The sequence below is a fragment of the Neltuma alba genome, unplaced genomic scaffold (assembly GCF_004799145.2).
Source record: "Neltuma alba isolate B1F8T4 unplaced genomic scaffold, ASM479914v2 tig00010413_pilon, whole genome shotgun sequence".
NCBI lineage: Eukaryota > Viridiplantae > Streptophyta > Magnoliopsida > Fabales > Fabaceae > Neltuma > Neltuma alba.
In genome coordinates this window covers 385,102-412,671 of record NW_021635315.1, presented here as the reverse complement: position 1 = coordinate 412,671, position 27,570 = coordinate 385,102, and the positions used below count along the sequence as shown (strand labels likewise).

Here is a 27,570-nt window from a genome sequence, read left to right as displayed (position 1 = left end):
AAAAAAAAATGTTTAAGTTGTCGGTCAAAATGAGAGTTGACAAAATAGGCTAATATGAGTTTTCTGGGTCAATATGAACTTGAAATTTTAATTAGCTAAAAGAACTTGAATTTAAGCGAGTATAACTATGACATGTGAGTGTAATATATTTTTTATTGTGTATAACATATCATTAATGATGTGTAATAATCATTAATACGAAAATCATTAGCACAAAGCGAAAGATATGTTGCATATAATAGAAAATATGTTACACTCACAAATCATAGTTATACTTACTCAAATTCAAGTCTTTTTAGCTAATTAAATTTTTAAATAGGGTTTTTTTTAACCAATTTTCCCTATAAACTTAGGCCTATACACCTTTCTATCCTAAATACTTAGACAAGTCTAGCTTAAAGAGCCTGAATAACTTTTGCTAATTTAAATTTCTCATTATGATAATAATATGAATACATATATATTTTCAACCAATTAATCCATAATGATATCAAAGAGGAAAAATAGACTAACAGTCGTTGATGGGGGCAGCACCAGTTATAGGAAGCGAGGAGAAGGTAGCTGTTTACTTGGGAACCCATGAAATGCACAAAATAAATTTCAATAATAAAAGTAAAAAAAATTAATAAATAATAATAATTATAACATGATGCGAGGGGGAGAGAGAGAGAGAAGGAGGACATAATGGGTCTGTTTGGGTCAGCGTTTGCCGACCCAAAAGCACCTTAAATTATAATATAAGCTGGGTTGAGCAATAAGGTCTGATTGGGAGAGCTTAATTCCTATTGAGCTTATTTATTTTTTAGGCTACTGAACGCTTAATGGAAATAAGCTCCTAGCAGGAACTTATCAATTATTTGAGAAGAGCTTTTACTAAATTTTAGCCGTTGTGCGTGTCAAGAGCTTATCAATTTTTTTCTCTCTCCCATCCAGCTTTTCCCAGACTCACGAGCTTATCAATTTTTTTTCTCTTAGCCGTTGTAGGTGTCAGGAGACAATTTGTGCATGTCAGGAGGTTATCAATATTATCTCAATTCTTTTTTGTATGTTTCAATTTATATTTAAAATATTTTTTTATGATTTCTTTAAAATTTTAAAATTTAATTCACTCATTAAATTTGATTTCTTCATATTAAATTATTTTAATTTCATTATATTATGTGAAATCAATTTTTTTTCATATTTCATTATTTATTAAAACTCATACCTATTTTGGTAATTTTTCAGCTAAACTTACTTTTACTTAACTATAATCCAAACAAGCTTTTACCAATTTCACTTTTGCAAACTAACTTTTCTGAACTTCAATCCAAACACAATTCAGCTTATTCAATTTAACTTTTACCAACTTTACTTTTCTATAAGCTATTTTTCCTATAAACTGTTTTTCCAATCGTTAATCCAAACGAGCACAATATCTTTTGGGCCAATGAAGAATGACATAATTATCGTAACCCATGCCGTATAATTTTCACTTTCCAACACACCCTCTTGTCTTTGGCGCGTTGCAATCCGGCAACAAAGAAAATAACAGAAAAATAATTCTTGAATTTAAAAATTCTTAAATAATCACTCAAATAAGTAAAATTTTAGTTTATAAAGCTTACCAAATTGAGATTTTTAAATTTGCTAAAATAACCATATTGTAATTAATTTCTTTTTTTTAAAAAAAAATCAAGCACTCTCACCAGATGGGCACTTTTTGGAACTCCAGTTGTAACAACAAAACTACTACACCTTTAAATTAATCAATACTAAAGAGTTAACCATAATAAAAAAAGAACTTTGCAAATCGTTAAAAAAAAAATCTTATCATGGTTATATAAACAACCAAAACCACATGAAAATTTATCATTATAGAAAAGAGTTAAACTAATTTATAAGTAGGTCTATCAATTCCTAATAAAAAGAGTGAAAGTGCTACAATTTTACGGTAGTAGTTCAAACTTTCGAAGCCTTTCTTGATAGACCCAAATGGGAACTATCACCTGAAAAAGTATTAAATCAACAGGACAAGACAAAAGCCTCAGTAATCAACAATCCTACTTATCAAGTATACACGTAAGTGCTCATGAGGTGTCAAGTGACCATTGCAAATTCATAGTATTTAAACAAATTTCATATTATCGAAGCATATAACAAAGTACAATAGATAATTCTCTCACTTCTCATATATCCACCCACCTTATATCCTCTTACTAAACCAATGGGCTAAATTTTTATCCATGTGACTAGTAATTAGCCAAAATCCATAGAGCAGAAGATTGGACCATTGGTTCTCCCTCTAGTCTAGTAGTGGGGTGTCAATGCCCTACAATGAGTAATTGGATTAAAGGACCAACCAGTGTACACCTGATGACTCTACCACCTTGTATCTTCAAATGTACATGATTCACCCTTTTTATATCCTCTTTGGTATACTTCCTATCATCAACATTCACCACCCCTCTTATATCAATACTGAAAAAATTATATTCATAATAAGTCATCAGCATGCCAAAATCAATTCAAATTATCAATTCCCAATAACACGAGATCATCATAGTCATATACATATATATTATAAAGAAAGTCTCATAAGACCGTTTCAATAAAAATATAGTTTCATAACTCATATCATAATTCAATAGTACTTTATAAATTTCATATAATTCAAAATTTATCACAAACAACATATAAGCATGCATAACAAGTGAAAAGTGATTACCTCTCACCTATAAAAAAAAAAAAAGATTACCACAAAATTAACTCCTTATTCAAAGTAATAATTCAATAATTTAATCTACACAATCAATAGATTTACATATCAATACATAATCCATTTAATCAATCACTTGAGATAGTGTGTGTATATAAATTAAAGTTTTTAATTCTACGCTAAAACTTCAAACCTCTCATACCCCCTAATTAAATCTTTCAGCACAAAATTATAATATTCTAACAAATCATATTTTTTATTTAAATCTTTCAAAATATTTGCTTTAATAAAAATTTCTCAAATTTTTAAAACCTGAACTTATCAGATTTAAAATTCAAAAAATCCTATGTCAAGTTTAAATGTTAAAAATAAACCATTAGAAATTCGATATACATCAAATAAACTTAAGTAAATCATTTAATCAAAAGTTTCAAAGTAAAAATATCATATTTTCATAAATAAATATATGCTTAAATAAAATAATTAATTTAAAAATAATAAGTCAATCAATAAATAAAACTAAATCGATAGGAATGATTTATTAAAATAGCTTTACAATACTATATTCATTTATCATCAAACTCAACACTTACTTCAAATTTTAAACCTAAAAATGTTCTCTAAATAGCATAAAATTACTATTATTAAATAGATCTAGAAGAATAGAATAACTTTTATGAAGAGAGTTTAGTGAAAAGAAGTCATTTGACTTACTCAAAATGATCTACAAAATTACAACCTATATTGTATTTTCAGAATGCCGCAAGATGAAGGACGCGTTGATGCAACGATTTAAAATAAACTTTTAAGGTGAACTGAACTTAAGTAATACAGTTAACAAGTCATGTAATAATATTAACAACTCTCATAACAAGTCATGTAATGGTATTAATAACTCTTATAACTATAGTGATTGCCCAACAAATGAAAAAATTTTGTCGTACAACCTTCATAAGAAGCTGATACTAAAAACATCAGCCTTCATAGAAAAATTTTGTTAATAACGTTATCAAAGATGTGTAATATCATTACATGATTTATTAATCATGTTATTGAAGTTGTAAAAATCTCAATTTTTAAATTTTCTAGAAAACCCATTGTTAAAGGCGATACCAAACTTATTAATAATGTTAAAGAACTTGTTAATCACATTATTAGACTTGAAAAATTTTTCAAAAAAAAGTTGCCGATCGCTAGAGCTGTGTTGACCAGTCATTGGTTGGCTACTGGAGCTCTAGTAACTGGCAACACACCTAAACTCCGATAGCCGCCATTAGCACCAAACCTTTACTGATCGACTGGTCGGTGAGGGTACTTGATTTTTTTTTTTGTAAAAATTAAAAGCAATATGGTTATTTTAGGAAATTTAAAAATCCTAATTTGATCAGCTATGCCTAAACTAGAATTTTGCTTATTTCAGTGACCATTTGAAAATTTTCAAATTCAAAAGTCATTTTTCTATCATTTTTTTCAGAAAAAACAATTTAAAAAAGACTTATGAGCCAATCCAAGCCCGAGCTCCTTGTTTAGGGCCGGGTACAAAAGCTCGTGATTTTCAAGGCCTGGATTGCTGGTTAAAGACTGAAGTTGTTCCATATTAGAACGATTTCATTTTGAATTGGTTTTTTCACAAAAGGTCCCATCTAGTGTGTTTGCCTTGAAGTGCAAATCGTTCTTTGCATAGATGATTTCTGTACAAATCCAAATTTGTTCGGGCAGTAAATGATTTTTGGGGAAGAATTTTGGTAAATACTTGTTACAGTACTTTTAGTGTTTTTTTTTTTTGGTGAACAAAGTACTTTTAGTGTTTTATTTCACTGTTAGTATCTCATTGTTTGATCATATCTTGTCAGTTCTATATTGTTAGAACTTTCTTTCGGTTTTGAACCAACAAACATATATGAGCTTTTCTGATACCCTCCCAAAGTCTTTCGAATTAAATTAGATGGACTTTTCATTTGATAAAATTTGAAAAATTAATTGTATTATTGTTACCTACCAACTATGGTTTTAAAAATCCTTACAAGATTTGTTGAAAAAATAGCTAAAAAATGATTTTCACTAAAAATATTAGAGTTTCATTTTTTTTATGAATATTGAGAAAAACAATACCCCAAACTTTGGGTCATTGAGCCAACGGGTCAACAAGGGTTCATGGAAAATAATAATATGGAGAAGAATAGAGCCATCATTTTTTAATGATAACATATGGGTCCAATTCTTTTGTTACTTCTCACTTCATAAATTACTAATTACCAGTCAAATTAGGCAGATTTTTTAATATCATAATAGTATATTGGTTCCTTAGTCGAGTCAACCGGTCAACATGGGTCACTGGAAAATAATAGTGGGGAGAAAAGTAGAGTCATCATTTTCTTTTTTTTTTGAATAAGAGCCATCATTTTTGAACGATAGAACATGAAGCTGCTAGTGGGAATTAAAAGTATGTGGTGCAAAATCTTTTATCACTTGTCACTTTCATAAATTACTACCTTGTATTACCCCGATTAATATAAAACTAAATAACTAATTTAAAAAAATTAATAAAATTAGTTAAGTTGGGTATTTGTAATAAATATGTGTTGATTTTTATATATTAACCTATTTAATCATGTGCATTGAACTACCTCTTGATGGAAACCTCTCACAATCAATAGAGATATTTTGGAGAAAACAATATAAATTTTAAAACCAAATGGATTGATATCTTATGTTTATGATCAAATCTAAACCCATGTAACTCTTATATTTAGGATTAAAAATAGTACTAACTTTCTCTTCAAAACTTTACTTCTAACTTCTTCTTTTTTAACAGAGACATCTATTGTCTTGTTAGAAGCAATTTTGTTTAAAACATTACTAGGCACTAAATATAAGTACCTCTTTTTGGAGGAATTTGAATCTGAACTTGTCATGTTGTACAAAATTAGCTACTTCTATCTGTTGGTAAAACGTTGTTGTTGTTGTTATTATTAGTAATTAGTAATAGTATATTGTATCATCGAATGTCTGAGAAATAATATTTATCATTGATATAATATTCTTATATAACTAATTATAAATTTTATATTCAACATTGATATTTATATTTATATCGAACTATTCTATTGATGATATTTTATTTGTTGACTTAAATTAAAAAATCAACTCATAAAGCAGTAACAGATAAATATGATTAATCATTAACTTCCGCAATATTAATTAGAATAAAAATAAAAAAGACCGTGGTTATATAAAAATCGAGACACAATTGCTGGTGAGGTGAAGACTGACATTCTACGTGGCATAATGCTAATAAGATGAGAGTGGATCTGCTGAGTATAGGATCTCCTCGGTCAAGTCAAGCATCATATGTAGTCTTTTACATTTCGTTGATTGAGCGAATTAAAGACAATGATCCTTGCGGTACACTCCCCCTTCTTCTTATTATGAGGCATTTTTAACTAATTGTCACGTGTCAATGAATGACAACTAGGGATGCTTATGAGACAAGACGACAGGGACGATCTCGTTCCAATCCTGTCTTGATAATTGGGATGTGACTATTTTTTCATCCCTTGTCCCGTCTTGTCCCAGTTATGTCCGGTTCTAAATACATCTCATCTCTTTTTTAAAAAAAATAATTTTTTTATTTTTTAATTTGAAAACTAATTATACAAGAAACGTAAAAATTAGTAATAAAAACTGTGTGAGGAAAATAGAAAAAAATGACAAAATAATGATGAAGAAAAATATTTTTTGTAATCATGAGAGACAAAAAATAAACAAACCTAAAATGTTCACTACAGAGAATATCATGGAACCCATACAAAAATAACTTATAAGCAAATAAAAAATAACAGTTGATAAATATCATACCAAAACACTATTACAGTGATAAATAAAATAAATATATAATAACTAAAAATAAAAATAATATATTGGGACGGGATACCCCCATCCTGTAACACCCAATTTTCTAAGCTACTTAAAACATCATGTAAAAACTAGTTTGATTTTAAGGTCTCAATAATAAAGTTTACACTAAAGGACTCAGCCTTTTAATCACCACAAGTAAACATGAGCAATTAAACCCATAATATAATTCGAGCATAAATGTCCAAGCTTGCAGTCTCAAAGTCTAATATAACATAACCCGTGGATAAAACTTGAAATGAATCGCTAAAATCTATCAATTCAAGGAATTAACAAAATACTGATTTGATGTTCTAGGGTCATGGCAAATAGTAAAGAATCAAATTAATTCAGCATGTACTTGAGAAGTGTAAGAGCTACTAGCTCACTCCTCTGGTACCTTCCCTTGCTCCCTATAAGGATTGTCACCTGGAAAAATGTTAAATAATTGGGGTGAGCACAAACGTCTCAGTAACCCAGAGTTCAACCATGTAGATACAACCATTACCCAAACATTTTCATATTGGCTAAGCAAACAGATATTGCAATGGCTTAAATAATCATTAGCAAAATATGTAACTAATTCAATAATATACCATGTTCATATGCAATGGATGCTTCCACCCTTATTGCTCCATCCAACCTTATTCCGCTGACTGGAACCATAGGCTTATAAACGGTCTGGCCCACACACTGGACTGACCAAAGCTACTCCAGTACTTAGGATGTATCTGGCCAAAGATACAGAGTCTAAGCCTAGACTATGGCTCCCCTCCTTAAAAGAACCAGGAGGTGTCACTGTCCCATGTTCCCCCTCTACAAACCTGGCCAGGTAAGTATTAAGGAACGGGGCCCTAAAAAGGCCAACCACTTTGCGGTAAGTGGAGGCAAACCACGTGGTCACAATTTGTCACATATATCAATATTATAAACTCCCAAGTCCAACCGCCTATGCATGTCATGAATATATAACAAATCCAGTATATGCAAGCATGCTTGAAAGAAAACGAATTACCATAAATTTTTCACAAAAATATCCAAGACACATTCATGCTTAAAGGAGAATTCAAATAACATAGAAGATATACAATTTTATTCTTTCACCTTTTTAGTCCTATCTATTTATTTGCAACAATTAAGTCAATAGAGTCAATACAATTTTAATCATGACGGATAAAGATTCCACACACATAGAAAAATCCCAAGTTACCTGACTCCCTTTGCTCCTCAGTAGTGAAACAAAAATTCCAAGCAATAAGGCTCTCAGTGAAAGTCTACATATACAAATACCAAGTCAAATTATAATTTGAGCTATTCAAGTTTATCTCAAAGCTACTCTAAGATTTTTCCTAAAGGCCATTTAAGTTTTAAATCTATGCCACGGGCCTCTAATTAAGTCTTCTTGAATTTCAGGATCACAAATCACTTACATATTATTGATTTCAAATATTATTTTAAAACTGTCAAGAGACCCTTTTAAATTCACACCTATTTATAACTAACCATGAATTTCATACATATGTTCAGTTTACACAATTTCCCATTATTTATTTATTTTAACCTATTATGCGAATATATATAATTTTATATATAAATGATTTAAGGGAACACTCATTTAAAAAAAAAAATCCACCGATCCCTACCACTTATGCGTCCTTTATATATATATATAAATATATATATAAATTTTTTTTCCTTAAGCCATTATCCCATCTTTTAATGCTAACAGGGGGTAAATTTGTTTTATCTATGTTGCTAAATGACTTGTGGATACCAATATATGAATGTACACACCTATGACTAGAGGGGAGGAACACCGAAACGGGGTAGAAGATGATAATATATATATAGAGGCGCATATATTTATTTATATTTCTATCAAGCATATATATGTGCATAGTCTTACGAAGAGGCAGAATCTAAAACAAAAACACATGATACAAGGGAGAGATATACAAAAAAGGAAAATAAAAGTAGGTACACACCTTAACAAATATATATGTCTTGGAGATGATGGTGATAAGAAGGCCTACGGTGGACTAAGAAGGAAGGACGAAAGGAATGAGGTAAAGAGAAATTATGAAAAAGGTAATATAAAAAGAGATGAGAAACAAGAATGGAAAAGTTTACCTTGAATCTAATTTGATTTATGAAGATGGGATGTTTAGAGTAAAAGCAGAGTAACGCTTTCTGAAAACCACCAGTCTACAGTAGCGGAAAAGCTAAAGAAGAAACTGAGTGGCGGCTAAAAGATAAAGAATGAGTGGGTAGGAAGTAGAGTTAAGTTATTATATTTTTAAAATTAATAAATCTTCATTTAATTAATTAATTACTTTATCTTACTATTATTATTGAAATTACTATTATTATGGAAATTTCATTAATCTTAAGTAGATAACCGAATGATATGAAATCTACCAGAATCATTCAAAATTTTTTTTAATTTAAATTAAACTCAAATCTGTTTTTTTGTATATATAATTATATATATTTTATTAAAATTCGTATAACAGATTCAAATTTGAATTCCAATCTATCTTATATTATTATAGCATTATTTATTCTTCCTATTCAAAGATGTTTGATTTATATATGTGTGTGTGAAAACCGTTTATATATACATATAACCGATTTATTTTTTTTTAAAAAAAATTATATGTATTTTACCATATCTACAATTAACAAACTTATCTTTTTCAATTAATTTTTTTTAATATACCTTTTAAATAATAAAGGAAAATTTACTCGTTCCAAACATTATACATATATATATATATATATATGTAATTCATATATATATATTAACTAACTAACTCTAAAACCTAAATAAATTTGGGATGTTACAATTCTACCCTCCTAAAAGAAATGTTGTCCTCAAAATTTAGAAGTACCAAACCAAGACAAGCAATTGCAAACAAAACAACATATCAAACAAATACAAGCATATAATTTAAATACATACCTAAGAAAACAAATGGGGGTATTCTTGTTTCATCTTTTCTTCGGTTTCCCAAGTAGCATCACCTAGGGTCATTCCCCTCCATACGACCTTAACAAGTCGAATAGTTTTGTTTCTTAATTGTTTATCCCTAACATCTACGATTTTTTCTGGTTCCACGTTATAGGTCATATTTTCCTAAATCTCTATCTCCTAGGGCTCAATGATGTGGGAGGGGTCTAGATGATATTTCTTCAACTGTGATACATGAAATACATTATGGACATTGGCCAATTGAGGGGGCAAAGCAATCATGTAAGCTACCGGCCCAACTCTTTCCAGAATTTCATAAGGACCCATGAATCTAGGAGTCAACTTCTTGGCTCTGATTGATCTTCCAATGCCTATCATCGGTTTGACCCTTAAGAACACATAGTCACCTACCATGAACTCCAACGGTCGTCTCCGCCTATCAGCATAGCTTTTCTGTCTACTTTGAACCGTGCGTAGTTTTTGTTTAACTAACTCAATTTTCTGGGTGGTTTGATCCACTAAGTCAGGTCCCAATATGCTTCTCTCACTCAACTCGGTCCAACAAAGGGGAGATCTACATTTCCTTCCATACAGTGCTTCATATGAGGCCATTTGGATGCTAGAATGAAAACTGTTGTTATATGCAAATTTGGCAAGTGTAAGATGACTATCCCAGCTTCCTTTCAACTCAACTGCACAAGTTCGTAACATATCTTCAAGAGTTTAGATGGTTCTCTCAGACTGTCCGTCAGTTTGAGGGTGATAAGCGGTGCTAAAATTCAGTCGAGTACCTAGAGAGTGATGCAATGTTTTCCAGAACTGTGAAGTAAAATGTGGGTCGTGATCCGACACAATACTCTCTGGCACCCCGCGCAACCTAACTATCTCATCCATATAAATCTGAGTGAGCTTCTCCAATGGGTAGTTAGCCTTGATTGGTAGAAAATGAGCCGATTTAGTTAAATGATCCACGACTACCCAAATGGCAACATGCCCTGAAGGGGTTCTAGGTAAACCCATAATGAAATCCATAGTAATGCTATCCCATTTCCACTTCGGGATGCTTAAGTTTTGCAATGGTCCTGGAGTTTTTGATGTTCAATTTTGACCCGTTGACAAGTCAAGCAGCGAGTGACAAAATCAGTTACATCCTTCTTTATTCCTGGCCACCACCAATCATTCTTCAAGTCATGATACATTTTAGTCGCCCCAGGATGGATGGTGTATTTACTCCTATGAGCCTCATCCAATATAAGTGTCTTCAGCCTGTCATCATTAGGAAGGCATACTCTTCCTCTGTATCGTAGGAGCCCATCATTGCCAACCTCAAAGTCTTTACCCCTTCCTTCCTCAACTTCTTCTCTAAGTCTTAACAAAAGTTCATCCTCTAGTTGTGCAAACTTAACTTCTTTCCATGTCAACCTCTCTATTGTTAATGCTTCCATAGCAGCACACAACCCAAAGATCTCAATAGGGACATTTTGGGCATATTCCAGTAGTCTCTGCTTTCGAACCATCATTTGAGCTGCATGGATAGACTTTCTGCTTAGAGCATCTGCGACAACATTAGCTTTTCCAGGATGGTACTTCAACTCATAATCATAGTCTTTCAAAATTCCATCCACCTTCTTTGTCTCATGTTGAGTTCCTTTTGGTCAAACAGATATTTCAAACTTTTATGATTACTAAAGACTTCAAATCGTGAACCATAAAGATAGTGCCTCCAAATCTTTAGAGCGAATACCAATGCTGCCAGTTCTAAGTCATGTGTAGGATAATTCTCCTCATGTGGCCTTAATTGTCTTGAGGCGTAAGCGATAACCTTACCATTTTGCATTAACACGCACCCAAGACCCTTCAAAGCGTTTGTGTATAATGTGAATGGTTGCATGGGGTCAGGGATCACAAGCACAGGTGCTGTAGTCAATCTGGTTTTCAGTTCTTGGAATGCTACCTCACACTTTTCGGTCCAAAGAAATACACAATCCTTCTTTGTCAACTTTGTTAAAGGCATGACTATCTGTGAGAATCCCTTAATAAATCTTCTATAGTAACCTGCCAAACCTAGAAAACTCCTGATCTCGGTCACACTTTGTGGTCTTTCCCAATTCAACACTGCCTCAACCTTGTTAGGGTCTACAGACACCCCTTCTGCTGACACAACATGTCCCAAAAACTTAACTTCCTTGAGCCAAAATTCACACTTGGATAGCTTTGCATGGAGCTTATGCTCCTTTAATACTTGCAGTATCATTCTAAGGTGCCCCTCATGCTCTTTTTCATCTTTAGAGTATATAAGGATATCATCAATGAAGACCACCACAAATTTATCCAAATAGGGCATAAAGATCCTATTCATGTAATCCATGAAGACTACCGGGACATTAGTCAACCCAAATGGCATGACTAGGAACTCATAGTGCCCATATCTAGTATGGAATGCAATTTTCGAGATATCTTCAGCTCGAACTCATAACTGGTGGTAACCTGACCTCAAGTCGATTTTGGAGAAAACAGCCGCTCCATTCAATTGGTCAAGCAAATCATCAATTCGTGGTAGAGGATATTTATTCTTTATAGTTATCTTGTTTAGTTGGCAATAATCGATACATAATCTCGTGCTTCCATCTTTCTTCTTCGCAAAAAGTACTGGTGATCCCTAAGGGGAAACACTGGGCCTTATGAAACCCTTCTCCATTAATTCTTCAATCTGCTTCTTTACCTCTGCTAACTCTACTGGAGCCATCCGATAAGGAGCTTTAGAGATGGGCTCCATTCCAGGCACAAGGTCAATTGCAAATTCTACCTCTCTTTTTGGGGACAAACCTATGATATCCTTAGGAAACACTTCAGGAAATTCACTTACTCTCACTATATCTTCAACTCCCTCTTCCACTTCAGCTTGAATGGAGAAGAATACCATATAAGCCTCATACCCCTTTCGAATACATCTCTCAACTTGTGCAGATGACAGTAGTTGTGGTCTGTTGGAAAGATTCAGAGCAGCTGGTAGGGAAACAATCTTCCTTTTACAGTCAAGGATGGCATGGTTTGCGGATAACCAGTCCATTCCCACTATGAGATTGATACCCCGTAAGGGTAAACAAACTAGATCTATAGGTGAAATCTTACCATCAAACTCAAGCACACAATTGAATGCAGTCTGGGAGGTTCTTATTGAAGCTCTAGCCGGTGTAGAGACAATCATATCATAAGGCATTTTATAAACACACAATTTCAATCACAGCACACAATTATTAGATACAAATGAATGGGTTGCCCCGGAATCAAAAAGAGCTTTAATTTCAAAGCCTTGGAGTTTGAGAGTACCTTTTATGAGATTTGGTGCTCCATTCGCCTCTTGTTGGGTCATTGCAAACACCCTGCCTGGAACAATGTTTCGATTCTCATGAGCTCCTAATGAGTCAGCCTCACAAAATCTAGCAACATGGCCTGGCTTTCCACACCTAAAGCATATTAAACACCTGTTTCCCAAATGCATCCTCCCACACTTGGCACACCTTTGGCTATTTGCTGTACTAGTGGCAGGAGCAAAAGAACCCTTCGCAGAATTTTGTCCTCCCATAAACTGGCTCCTTGAAGGTCCGCTATACTGATTCCTTGGAGGTCCATTGAACTGGTTTCTTGGAGGCCCACTGAACTGGCTCCTTGAAGGTTGTTGGGGTCGCTTACTTGATCCTCCAACACTATAATTGTTCCTCTTACTGACACCCCCAGTAGGTCTCATGAAAGAGGCATACTTGCCTTGGGATTCCTTCCTCTTTTCTGCTTCTTCTTCCCTCATCCTTCTAGCAGTGATGCGCAACTTAGTGCATAACTTTTCAAAGTCCTCTATCTCAAACGGTGCCAATGCTGTCCTCAATTCTGGCCTAGCTTTCTCTAACAATCGCTCACACATCCATTTTGGATTGTGGTGCTCCTGAAGGTAAGTACTATATTTAGACAGTTCCAAAAAGCGAGCAATGAACTCATCTTCGTGCAGATTCTCTTGTTTAAAAGCATAAAATGCAGCCTCTCTCTCAACTCTAATAACTGGAGAGAAATAATGTTGCATTAATTTATCTTTGAATTCTTCCCAAGTAGTGTCTACATCATCATCTGGTTTCATACTATCCCACCACTGCTGGGCTGCTTTTTATAACAACTGCTCAGCTAGTCGCACCTTTTGATGGGAGGTGCATTGGACAATCCTGAAGATCTTTTCTACTCGCTTCACCCATTCCTCAGCTTCAGTTAGGTTGAGTTTTCCTTCAAATATTGGAGGGTTGAACTTCTGGAAACTCTCCCAAATTTGAGTGATCTTAGTAAGTTCAGGTTGGGAGAGCTTGTTAGTACTACCACCAGACCCATGCTTGGAGCCCCCCGCAGAATGGCAATCACTGGGTTCTTCGATAAGAGGGCTTTTTCCCTTGGCAGGGCTATTACTCTGTTCTTTCATTGCAGCTAGTTGTTCTTCATGCCTGTTCAATATCTGTCCTATGTTTTGGACTGCATCTCTTAATTCCCTCAAAATGGCATCGTTGCCCTGTGAATGATTTTGATGAGGTGATGAAGGTGGGTTTGTGTTGGTTAGCTGTCTAGTTCGTCTAGTGTTCACCATTCTTCTCCCCTCCTATGTAAGGCCACCATACACGTTAACGTTAGCCAAAGGAAGAGAAATAATTAAAGTAATAGGATATACAAGGGGAAGGGAAGGGCACATACTAATATCTACTTGCCATGACCTCTAACTAGATCTTAGTGGAAAATAGCAATAAAAATAAAAATAGAAAAGGCCACGGAACGTTATGGCTCTGATACAAAAAATGTAACACCCAATTTTCTAAGCTACTTAAAACACCATGTAAAAACTAGTTTGATCTTAAGGTCTCAATAATAAAGTTTACACTAAAGGACTCAGCCTTTTAATCACCACAAGTAAACATGAGCAATTAAACCCATAATATAATTCGAGCATAAATGTCCAAGCTTGCAGTCTCAAGGTCTAACATAACATAACCCGTGGATAAAACTTGAAATGAAACGCTAAAATCTATCCATTCAAGGAATTAACAAAATACTAATTTGATGCTCTAGGGTCATGGCAAATAGTAAAGAATCAAATTAATTCAGCATGTACTTGAGAAGTATAAGAGCTACTAGCTCACTCCTCTGGTACCTTCCCTTGCTCCCTATAAGGATTGTCACCTGGAAAAATGTTAAATAATTGGAGTGAGCACAAACGTCTCAGTAACCCAGAGTTCAACCATGTAGATACAACCATTACCCAAACATTTTCATATTGGCTAAGCAAACAGATATTGCAATGGCTTAAATAATCATTAGCAAAATATGTAACTAATTCAATAATATACCATGTTCATATGCAATGGATGCTTCCACCCTTATTGCTCCATCCAACCTTATTCCGCTGACTGGAACCATAGGCTTATAAACGGTCTGGCCCACACACTGGACTGACCAAAACTACTCCAGTACTTAGGATGTATCTGGCCAAGGATACAGAGTCCAAGCCTAGACTATGGCTCCACTCCTTAAAAGAACTAGGAGGTGTCACTGTCCCATGTTCCCCCTCTACAAACTTGGCCCGGTAAGTATTAAGGAACGGGGCCCTAAAAAGGCCAACCACTTTGCGCTAAGTGGAGGCAAACCACATGGTCACAAGTTGTCGCATATATCAATATTATAAACTCCCAAGTCCAACCGCCTATGCATGTCATGAATATATAACAAATCCAGTATATGCAAGCATGCTTGAAAGAAAACAAATTACCATATATTTTTCACAAAAATATCCAAGACACATTTATGCTTAAAGGAGAATTCAAATAACATAGAAGATAATACAATTTTATTCTTTCACCTTTTTAGTCCTATCTATTTATTTGTAACAATTAAGTCGATAGAGTCAATACAATTTTAATCATGATGGATAAAGTTTGCACACACATAAAAAAACCCCAAGTTACCTGGCTCCATTTGCTCCTCAGTAGTGAAACAAAAATTCCAAGCAATAAGGCTCTCAGTGAGAGTCTACAAAATTATACAAATACCGAGTCAAATTATAATTTGAGCTATTCAAGTTTATCTCAAAGCTACTCTAAGATTTTTCCTAAAGGCCATTTAAGTTTTAAATCTATGCCACAGGCCTCTAATTAAGTCTTCTTGAATTTTAGGATCACAAATTTCTTACATATTATTGATTTCAAATATTATTTTAAAGCTGTCAAGAGACCCTTTTAAATTCACACCTATTTATAACTAACCATGAATTTCATACATATATTCAGTTTACACAATTTCCCATTATTTATTTATTTTAACCTATTATGTGAATATATATATAATTTTATATATAAATGATTTAAGGGAACACTCATTTAAAAAAAAAAATCCACCGATCCCTAACACTTATGGGTCCTTTATATATATATGTGTGTTTTCTTTTTCTTAAGCCATTATCCCATCTTTTAATGCTAACAGGGGGTAAATTTGTTTTATCTATGTTGCTAAATGACTTGTGGATACCAATATATGAATGTACACACCTATGACTAGAGGGGAGTAAAACCGAAACGAGGTAGAAGATGATAATATATATATATATATATATATAGAGGCGCATATATTTATTTATATTTCTATCAAGCATATATATGTGCATAGTCTTACGAAGAGGCAGAATCTAAAACAAAAACACATGATACAAGGGAGAGATGTACGAAAAAGGAACATAAAAGTAGGTACACACCTTAACAAATGTATATGTCTTGGAGATGATGGTGATAAGAAGGCCTACGGTGGACTAAGGAGAAAGGACGAAAGGAATGAGGTAAAGAGAAATTATGAAAAAGGTAATATAAAAAGAGATGAGAAACAAGAATGGAAAAGTTTACCTTGAATCTAATTTGATTTATGAAGATGGGATGTTTAGAGTAAAGCAGGAGTAACGCTTTCTGAAACCACCAGTCTACGGTAGCGGAAAAGCTAAAGAAGAAACTGAGTGGCGGCTAAAAGATAAAGAATGAGTGGGTAGGACTAGGGTTAAGTTATTATATTTTTAAAATTAATAAATCTTCATTTAATTAATTAATTACTTTATCTTACTATTATTATTGAAATTACTATTATTATGGAAATTTCATTAATCTTAAGTAGATAACCGACTGATATGAAATCTGCCAGAATCATTCAAAGTTTTTTTTTTTAATTTAAATTAAACTCAAATCTATTTTTTTGTATATATAATTATATATATTTTATTAAAATTCGTATAACAGATTCAAATTTGAATTCCAATCTATCTTATATTATTATATCATTATTTATTCTTCCTATTCAAAGATGTTTGATTTATATATATATATATATATATATCTGTGTGTGTAATAACCGTTTATATATACATATAACCGATTTATTTTTTTTTAAAAAAATATTATATGTATTTTATTGTATCTACAATTAACAAACTTATCTTTTTCAATTAATTTTTTTAATATACCTTTATTCCTAAATAAATTTATTTTATTTTATTTTATTAATTAATATTAAAAAAATATTAATTTTTTTTTAATATTAATTAATTTTATTTTATTGTATCTAAAACCTAAATAAATTTGGGATGTTACACATCTCGCGTCCTGTTCTATTCCAAAATAATTTTGTCCAGTCCTGCTTTCATCCCAATCCAAAAGCTTTCGAGACGGGATTGTCTTATCCCAAAATGATTGGGACAGAGATGGGACATTGGGACGGGACACAATTGAACACCCCTAATAACAACTAAAGCATTAAATCTATCCTCAATTAATAATTTTTTTTAAAATTTGTCCCCAATTTAAATGATGTGGGTAGAGAAACATGGAGTTCGATGAACTTATTAACACTAAACCCTTAATTAATAATAATTGGGATAAAATTGGAGAGGAACAATTAATGGGTTAGTTGATAACTTATATTCATGACAAAAAATTGCTTCTAGAAGATGTCTTATAATAAGAAGCAGAGACAATATTATTCTATAGTATGCATATAGAGGATGGAGAGTATTTTTTAGTTACTACTAAAAATCTGAGTTTCACATAAACAAACATGATGTTATAAAAATAAAGAGGAGAGAATTAGAAAGAAGAGAAGAATATTTCTTATTCCTTTCAACTGATATTATCAAGAGGAGGAGTTGTTAGAAAAACCTCAATGGGATAAAACCACGTACAAGGAAAAAAGAGCAGTATAGTGTGTATCAATTCTCTCTCTTAGTAATACCAGTTGATATCTTTGAGTTTGCAAAATCTAATATCATGAATATGCCTTTCAAATATTATAGTGAGATAAATATGAATAATATTAATTTCACAATCTTTTAAAGATCGCAAGGGATAGTCTGTTTGTAGTCTACTGACATGCAGATCATACTATGATCCTTTCACATAAGATAAAAAAGAATCCAATATTGACATAGCCAATAAGATTAGCCCTGGACACATTTAGATAAAATAATATCATCTCCACAGTACTATTAAAGTATCAAAGAAAGTGTTTAATTTCATTTTAATTTCTTCGTGTTGATGAAGAACTATATCAAGTTAATTAGCAAATAGTATATTAAGTCATTTGTGACTATCTAGATACAAAGTGCTCCAATAACAACAACATAGTATTTCTAAACCAAATGTTTATTTATTAGTTTCTTAAGGTCTAAACAGATCTTTAATTCATATCTAAAGATCTTATGACTATCGAAGCACATAATAAATGTAATTTATCCACATAAAAAATATTTCAAGCCCTTTTTTTGGGAGAATTACAATCAAGTCCCGAGAAAGAGAAATAATTACTAAAAAATTCTAATAACCACCTGAGCAGCATGTAATGACAAATTTTAAATTGGAGAATAATAATATTTAAAACTTATTTTGTAATTTTTTTTGACCTTATTATAATTCTCTGTTTTTTTTTCCCTTGTTTCTCGACCTTCCTTGTATAAGTTTATTCAAATATAAAAATTCAATTTGTAATCCAAAGTAACTTTTTGTTCTTTCTGAGTCTTTTATTTTAAATTCATTTTTTAAGCAATTCATATTCATTAAATCTTTTAATACGCGAACCATATAGTTCCCTCATTTGAAAACTTTTCTGGAGAAACTCTCGAAAAACATCAAGAGAAAATTATGACTTTCTCTTCAGTGATCCTCAAAGATCAATGTTTCTCTCCAACAATTTTAAGAGAAATTTTCTCTCGACTAAATTCAAGAAAACTTTTTAAAAGAGCATTTTTTATCACAACAATCCAAGAGAAATTATTTATTTAAGAAAATAGCAAAAAAAACTTGTTAAATTTCAAAATGTCAAATAGCTAGTTAACGTTGATTATTCTTGTAATAGTTTTGAAATGTCAAAATATGCTAAAATCACATATTTATTATTTTGAAATTTAACAAGTATTTTTTGTCATTTTTTCTATGTTTATTTTCTCTCAGATATATCCCAAAGAAAATGTCTCTCGGAAAGACCGAAGAGATATTTCATGAAGAATTATTTTTTATCCTTTTCCCTTTTCAATTTTGTTTACCAAATCTTTTTCGTAAAATTATCCATGACAACAAGTATGCTTAAGTAACTCTATTTTATTGAATTATGTGTGATTTATATAGTAGTATTGCATTTACTTGTGGAGTAATACGTTTTTTTTGAAGTGTTATTGTTTTCAAGACTGTGTATGACATCCTAATTATGATGTGTTGAAATACGGTTAGACCAATAAACCTCAACGAGATCACATAAGTTCAAATAAATTGCCACACTAAAAAAAAAAAAAAAAATTTGAAACTGAAGTAATTGTTACAGATATTGATGTTGTTGGCAGTTTCTTGACTTCATAAACGTAAATTGCTACTCCCTCCGTTCCTTATTATAAGAGACAAATAACCGAAGTACGTTAATCAAAAAAACAGTTAAAATTAGTTAAGAACAATTAATGTGTAAAAAATATAATTTTTTTCCAAAAATGCCCTCATTAATAAGAGAGAGAGCATGAGAGAGAACAATTAAATTATTAAAGAAAGAGAAGTGAGAGGGAGAGAGAGTGTGAGTTGGAGATAATAAATATGGGTAAAATAGTAAATCAACACAAAAAAGTAGAGACAACTTGTAAGTGTCTCTTATATATAGGAACATGCCATAAACATCAAATGTCTCTTATAATAAGGAACGGAGGGAGTACTAAATAAGCAAGTCCTCAAAGTCAAAGTCTTCACTCGTTCCCATTGTTTACGCGTGTTTTCTTTTTCTTTATTTCTTTTTTAAATTTTTCTTCGTTTCTGCGTAGTTCTGTTCATTAATTTCTCTTCCTCCTCGTTCCTTCGCGCACCACACCATGTCCATCGCTCCTACAACTCTGTTCTTACTATTTGCTGTACTATCTGCAAACGATGTTAGGGCTCAAAAAAATGATCCCAACATCCAAAACTTGGGTTCTTCTCTCTCCCCCAGAACGAATCCTACTTCATTGGTGTCACCGTCGGGTCCCAGAACGAATTCTACTTCATGGGTGTCGCCATCGGTCTCTTTTCCTTCTGCTTTTATCGAAAAGATAATGGCTTTGCCGTTGGAATATGGCTAATGGGCGAACAAGAATGAACCATCGTTTGGACACCTAAATTAAATAATCTATCTGCTTCCTCTGATTCAGCAATCGAACTAACGAAAGGCGGTCTTATGCTTAGGAACGAGAAACAGATAAAAGTGGCGATTGCTGATGCATCTGAGTCTGCGCATTCAGCATCTATGCTTGATTCTGGGAATTTTGTGCTTTATAGTAAAGACCATAGGTTGCATTTGGTAGGAAGTATTGAAAATTAGAGATAGGAATTAGAATTGGGATTGAGAAAATATATTAAAAAAGTGTTTAGCATAAGAAATTATTTGTTATATGAGATTAGTCAAACCCATGTATATGTGATTGGAAAATACCATGAGAGTGGGTTTGTCTAATCTCATATAACAAGCAATTAAACATGCTATATACTATTTTAATGATGTTTTTTAATTGTAATCATAATCCCTATCCTTCATTTTCAATGTTTCGTACCAAATGGGAGCATAGTCTCACTTGGCAAAGCTTTGATAACCCCACAGACACCATATTAGGAGGTCAGAATTTATTTAAGGGGTATCAACTGATCTCTGCGAATGGACGTTTTCTTCTCCGAATGCATCGTGATGAAAATCTTGCTGCCATTCCTGAGAACTATCAAGCTGCAGAGGGAATTTACTGGCTTGAATCACAGGTCACACGGCTTACTCTTAATCTTACAGGCTTTCTTTGCCTAAACTATGATGGCAAAACTACTAAGGTTCTGGCCAGTGGTAGCAACTATCTTGGAAGGAACACAAGCTTAATCTACCGTGCAACAATGGATTTGGATGGTAACTTTAGATTGTATGTTCCCACATTTGAGAAGAATACTAGCTTCAATGTTTAACCTGTGTGGCAAGCCATCTCTAATCAATGTGAAGTCAAGCGCTTTAGTGGTCTCCACAGTTACTGCTCCATGAATGGCGGTGAAGCTGTTTGTAAGTGTTATCTTGGATTCATGCCTATAAATGGGAATAAAAGCATATTGGAGTGCGAGCAAATGATCAGCGATGGCGGTACAACTAGTGAAGATCCAAAGGTGCTGTACGATGTTCTTTTCTTACAAGACGTGCAACCATTATTTAAAAAATAACAGTTTATTATCAACGGATCAACCACAGAATTTTTTATTGCTAATATTAGTGACGGAATTTTTATTCGTCACTAAATTTCGTCTCTAATTCATTAAAAAATTTGTTAATAAATAGGGAAAATTGCAATTTAGAATCTTGGAATGACAAAAACGTAGATAAGGACCCTTGACAATTTCACTTTAGGTTTTGACAACAATAATATGTCATGAAGTTGTTAAAACCCAAAGTAAAGTTGTCAAGGGTCCCTATCTGCGTTTTTACAATTCCAAGGTCCTAAATTACAATTTCCCCTAATAAATATTTAGCGATGGTATTTTTCTGTTAGAAATTCTCGTCGCTAATTTTAATTATAAAATTTTTAGCTACAAAAAAATTCTGTCACTAATTTTGTCCCTAAATTGTTTTGTTACGAAAGAGTCCATCACTAATTCCATTGCTAATTTTATTCCGTCACAATTTCATCACTAATTCGTTATTAATTTTAAATTTCATTATTTTATATTATAATCTTACAACAATTTATATAATAACATAATTGAGGATATAATGATTTAAATATATTTTCAATTGTAAAATAAAATGATATATTTGTGGAGTTAATGTTAATAAAGGTATCAACATGATGTCATCACTAAATACATACTGATAATAGGAAGATAATTTCTTAGTAAAATTATTTATATTTCATTAAAATCAATTCCTCTTGATTATGAATAATAATTAAAAAATATAATAAGAATATTAATAACTTTCTTCTGCAAACTGATATAAGAAAGAACTAATTGTATCATATGTACAATATATTGAAAAATGTAATATATGATAAAACTTCAAAATTGAAAAATGAATTTATATGAACACCTTAATTTATGATTATAAATCAAACTAATAATGAAGTGAATTTTGAATTTTAATTATTAAAAAATCAAATTTAATCATGATATAATTAATACCCATGATATAAATTGATTTTGGTCTTCAATACAAAAACAAATAGCATATACAAAAAATTTTAAGAAAATAAAATATATAGGATTCATATATAAGTAGCAGAATGTTGTTTATCATAATATATTTAAATCATTTAATTTTTTTTACATAGAATAATTTATTTGATTTTTGTTGTAGTAGTTATTTTTTGAATAACAAGATTTTTTTTACTAATTATAAATAGTTTTTATCAAATATATAAAACACATATAGATAATATAATATAATACATATATAACTAAATTATATATCTTATCAATGTTAAGTAAAAAATTAAATTTAAAAACATATTTACAAAAAAATATCTACGATTTAAAATTCAAAATAAGTGTCATTGGAAATTAAAATTATATTTAAAATATTTTTTAAAAACAAAAATTTATAAAATAAATAAATAAACAAATATTTGAAAATTATTTTTTCATTAAAATAGTTATGATTAAAATTATCATACCGTTTATTTTTAGTTTTCAATACTACCTCTGTTTCTAATATTAAAACCTCATTTACAAACTACAAATAAGATCTTATAACTAGGACTGGAGGTAGTAATATATATAATTGTTTGTGTAAAAAAATATTATATATATAATAAGTTAATAGGTTTGTTGTAGCTCAACTGTTAGAGCTTTGCACGCACGCAGACAAAGTCCTGGGTTCAAGTTATAAAGAAGTCACTTTGAGGTAGAATTATGTGATGGCGACACGTGACAACACAATGTGGCATGTGAGATGGCGACATGAAACAGGCAGAGATGAAGTGGCAGTGCCACGTGACATTTTAAAGTTTTTTTCCTTAAAAAACAGGAATTTTTAATCACTAATTTGTGATGAAATTTTTCTATAACTAATTAGCAATAGAACATTTTTATCAATAATCAACGACAGAATTTTTTCGTGGCTAATTTGTAACTAATTAGCTATGAAATTTTAATTTTGTCACTAATCTAATTAGTGATAAAAAAATTGGCGATAGAACAAATTCTGTCGCTAAACAAAAGTTTCATCGCTAATCGCAAGTTTTTCTTTGGTAGTGAATGGATGCTACTTCTAATTCGGCCACACCATTTGAAATGGAAGCTCATGGGAAGTCTTGCAAGGAAGAGTGTGATTGTGGGCACTACAAAAATCTGGACTTTCAGCGACCACTTTCAGCGGCGACAATAGTTGTCGCCGCCAAAAGTCAGAGTTATGGCGGCGACTTAAATTGTCGCCGCTGTAGCTTCAACTTTCAGCGGCGACAAAATTTGTCGCCGCCGAAAGTGTGCACTACGGCGGCGACAATTCAAGTCGCCGCTGAAAGTGTACACTTTCCGCGGCGACACTTTAAGTCGCCGCTGAATGTGGTTTTAGCGGCGACTAACTGTCGCCGCTGAATCTTCTTTCAGCGGCGACGCCTCCTGTCGCCACTGAATGTCACTTTCAGCGGCGACGCTTCCTGTCGCCGCTGAATATAGCTTTCAGCGGCGACATTTTGTCGCCGCTGAATCTTCTTTCAGCGGCGACACGAAGAGTCGCCGCTGAAGCTCACTTTCAGCGGCGACATTGAAAGTTTTTTACATTTTTTTAATCTTTTTTTTTTTGTAAAAATTTTATATTATAATCCTTAGAGAGTGATGCTCGAATGACCTCTGATGAGATATTGACAGCTGTTCTTGGTGAGAGGTCAGGATATGTTAGAGGAAAAGGTTATGGAGCAGAGCCTCGAAGGAAGAGACTTCACTCTCAATCTAGTGATTCACTTGAGACTGTACGCACACAGTTGTATGAAGAGTTTGAAAGAAGATTTCAGGAGGAGCGAGAAAAGATGGAAGCAAATCTTGCTGCAAAGCGAGAGAGGATGGAAGCAGAACGTGCAGCAGAGCGAGCAAAGATGGAAGCAGAGCGTACACAACTTGAACAAAGGATGGAGCAACTGATGGAACAGAGAATACAAGCTCAGTTCACATCTTTCATGCAAAAGATGCAGTTAAATGGTCCTGCAGATACCCCTACTTCTAGCGTCCCTCCTTCTACATAATTTTTCTTTTGCATTATGTAATGTATCCTTTAATTGAACAATTTTTTTTTAGTTAAAGACACAAAAACACTTTGATGGTTATATAAATCTTATCATTTAATATATTATATTTGTGTGTTAATTACTTTATTTTTATTAAACCTTTTGATAATATTTATCAGGAATATAAATAAAATTTCTTGCATAATTAATATATTATAAAAATAATTAAAATCACAAAAAAAGGGTAATCAGCGGCGACATTTGTCGCCGCTGAAGCTTGTTTTAGCGGCGACATAAGTGTCGCCACTGATTATGGCTTCAGCGGCGACTTTTAGGTCGCCACTAAAACAAGCTTCAGCGGCGACAAAATGTCGCCGCTGAAAAAGGATTCAGCGGCGACACTAATGTCGCCGCTGAAAAAAGCTTCAGCGGCGACACTTTTGTTGCCGCTGATTGTGGCTTCAGCGGCGACTAAAGAGTCGCCGCTGAAAAAAGATTTAGCGGCTACTCTTTAGTCGCCGCTGAAGCCACAATCAGCGGCGACATTAGTCGCCACTGATTCTTATGTTTCAGTGGCGACTCTTTCCCGTGGGAAACTCTCACCTTTCAGCGGCGACGAAAAGTCGTCGCTGATATGACTTTCAGTCGCCGCTGAAAATTCACTTTCAGCGGCGACTATTTTTGTCGCTGCTGATAAGTTTCAGCCACGGCCGCTACGGCGACGACCTGGCGGCGACAAAATGTCGCCGCTGAAACTTTTCAGCGGCGACTTTGGGACTTTCAGCGGCGACTTTTGTCGCCGCTGAAGGTCGAATTTTTTGTAGTGGGGGCAGCGTTACATGAAGGCCGCAGCTGCAAGAAGTATGGGTTTCTGCTTAAATATGGCAGAATTAATCATAATGTGTCAAACGCAGCCTTCTTCAAGCATCATCCTTCAACAAATATCATTCCTTCAAAGCTAGCGGTTCTCGTTGATGACAAAAAAAAAAAAATCTAATTTTTACTTTGCTAGCCATCACTCTAGGTTCAATTTCATTTGTTTGCTTAGTCCTGGCAATGTCTATTTTCTTCATCTACAAGGGTCAAGTCCATTCGTACAAAAAGCTATCTGCAAGTGTGAATCTAGGATTCACGGAGGATTGTAGTTTACGAACATTTGCCTATGACGAATTGGTGAATTCAACAAGAAATTTCACAGAAGAGATTGGTAGAGCATCTTTCGGAGTGGTTCACAAGGGGACAATCCAAGGAAATAATAGAAGGATAGCTGTGAAGAAACTAGATGTTGTTGACGAAGGGGAAAGGGAATTTCAAGCTGAAATCACTGCAATCGCTCGAACTATTCATAGAAATTTGGTTCAGCTCATTGGTTATTGCTTTGATCGTTCAAGAAAGCTTCTCGTTTATGAATATATGAGCAACGGGTCTCTAGCAAATTTTTTGCTCAAGGCTGAGATGCATCTATCTTGGAAACAGAGTCAAAATTGCATTGGATGTAGCAAAGGGGAGTCTTATATCTATATGAAGAATGTGAACCTGTATTGTTCACGGCAATATCAAGCCTCAAAACATTCTCTTGGATGAAATGTCGACAGCAAAAATATTTGATTTTGGACTTGCAGGGCCATCATCAATGCCAGAAATTTCAAGAAACAAAACTAGTAATGAATCAACAATTGGCCATGTGGTACTTGAATGACAGAAAGATGCATCAACATCCATAAAAGTTGACGTCTACAGCAATGGTGTGATGTTGTTGGAAATCATATGCGGCAGAAGAAATATAGAATTGAAAGTTGCTTTATTCAGACGAGCAAATAAAGCTTTCCAGTTGGGTATATAATTGCTTTGTGAGAGGGGATTGAGCAAACTAGTAGTGAATGAAGATGTGGAATGGAGGACACTGGAAAGAGTGGTGAAGGTAGCCTTATAGTGTGTCCAGGAGGACTTGTCTCTACGTCCTTCCATGAAGAACGCGATACTGATGCTGGAAGGTTTGAAAGATACTCCAATTCCTTCATCTCCAATCCTACTTGCTTAATAATCTTCAAAATTATGCAGCTTTTTGCATTCGTACCAATCCATATGTAATTGTGCACATCCACATGCATGTTTATATTTATTTATCTGTCTTAGCTACTGCTACTGCGTGCAATTTTATGCATGTCAACCACCCGGTGAGGGTGCTTGATTTTTTTTTTCCATAAAAAAATTAAAGGCAACATGATTATTTCAGAAAATTAAGAAATCCCAATTTGGTCAGCTCTGCATAAACTGAAATTTTGCTTATTTCAGTGACGATTTAGTAATTTTCAAATTCAAAAATTATTTTTCTATCATTTTTTCCTAAAAAAACAATTTAAAAAAGACTTATGGGCGAATCCAAGCCCAACCTCCTTGTTTAGGGCCAGGTACAAAAGCTCATTTATACTAAAAGCTCATGATTTTCAAGGCGTGTATTGCTGGTTAAAAATTGAAATAGTTCCATATGAGAACGATTTCGGTTTGAATTGTTTTTTCTTTTTTTCCCACAAAAGGTCCCATCTAGTGTGTTAGCCAAGAGGTGCAAATCGTTTTTTGGCACAAACGATTTCTGTACAAATTCAAATTTGTTCGTGCAGTGAATGATTTTTAATGAAGAATTTTGGTAAATACTTTTTACAGTATTTTTAGTGTTTTATAACTTTTATTTCACTATTAGTATCTCTTTTTTTTTAAAAAAAAAAAAAGCCCCAGTTTGTTCGTGTCTTGTCAGTTCTATGTCGTTGGAACTTTCTTTCAGTTTTGACCCAACAAATATATATGAACTTTTCTGATAACCTCCCAAAGTTTTACGAATTAAATTAGATGGACTTTTCATTTGATAAAATTTGAAAAATTAATTGTATTATTGTTACCTACCAACTATGCTTTTAAAATACTTACAAGATTTATTGGAAAAAATAGTTTAAAAAATTATTTTCACCAAAAGTATTAGAGTTTCATAGGTTTTATGAATATTGAGAAAAACAATACCCCAAACTTTGGGTCATCGAGTCAACGGGTCAATGAGGGTCCATGGAAAATAAACATATGATGAAGAAGCCATCATTTTTGAATGATAACGTATGGGTCCTTTTTTTTCTTATTTATCCTTTGTCAATTCATAAATTACTAATTACCAGTCAAATTAGGTTGATTTTTGAATGTCATATATTGGTTCATTAGTCGAGTCAACCGGTCAACATGGGCCATGGAAAATAATAATGTGGAGAAAAGTCG

The 27,570-nt window shown here is 32.9% G+C and overlaps 1 protein-coding gene and 1 pseudogene across 1 annotated transcript; one reads left to right on the top strand and one right to left on the bottom strand.

The window, feature by feature from the left end:
• Positions 1-12,804: 12,804 nt before the first annotated feature.
• LOC114756463 (uncharacterized) lies at positions 12,805-13,692 on the bottom strand. The gene has a single exon (XM_028945408.1). The coding sequence runs from the start codon at positions 13,690-13,692 to the stop codon at positions 12,805-12,807; it is 888 nt and encodes a 295-aa protein (XP_028801241.1).
• Positions 13,693-20,797: 7,105 nt separating this feature from the next.
• On the top strand, positions 20,798-26,350 carry LOC114756462 (G-type lectin S-receptor-like serine/threonine-protein kinase RLK1; annotated as a pseudogene).
• Positions 26,351-27,570: the final 1,220 nt, after the last annotated feature.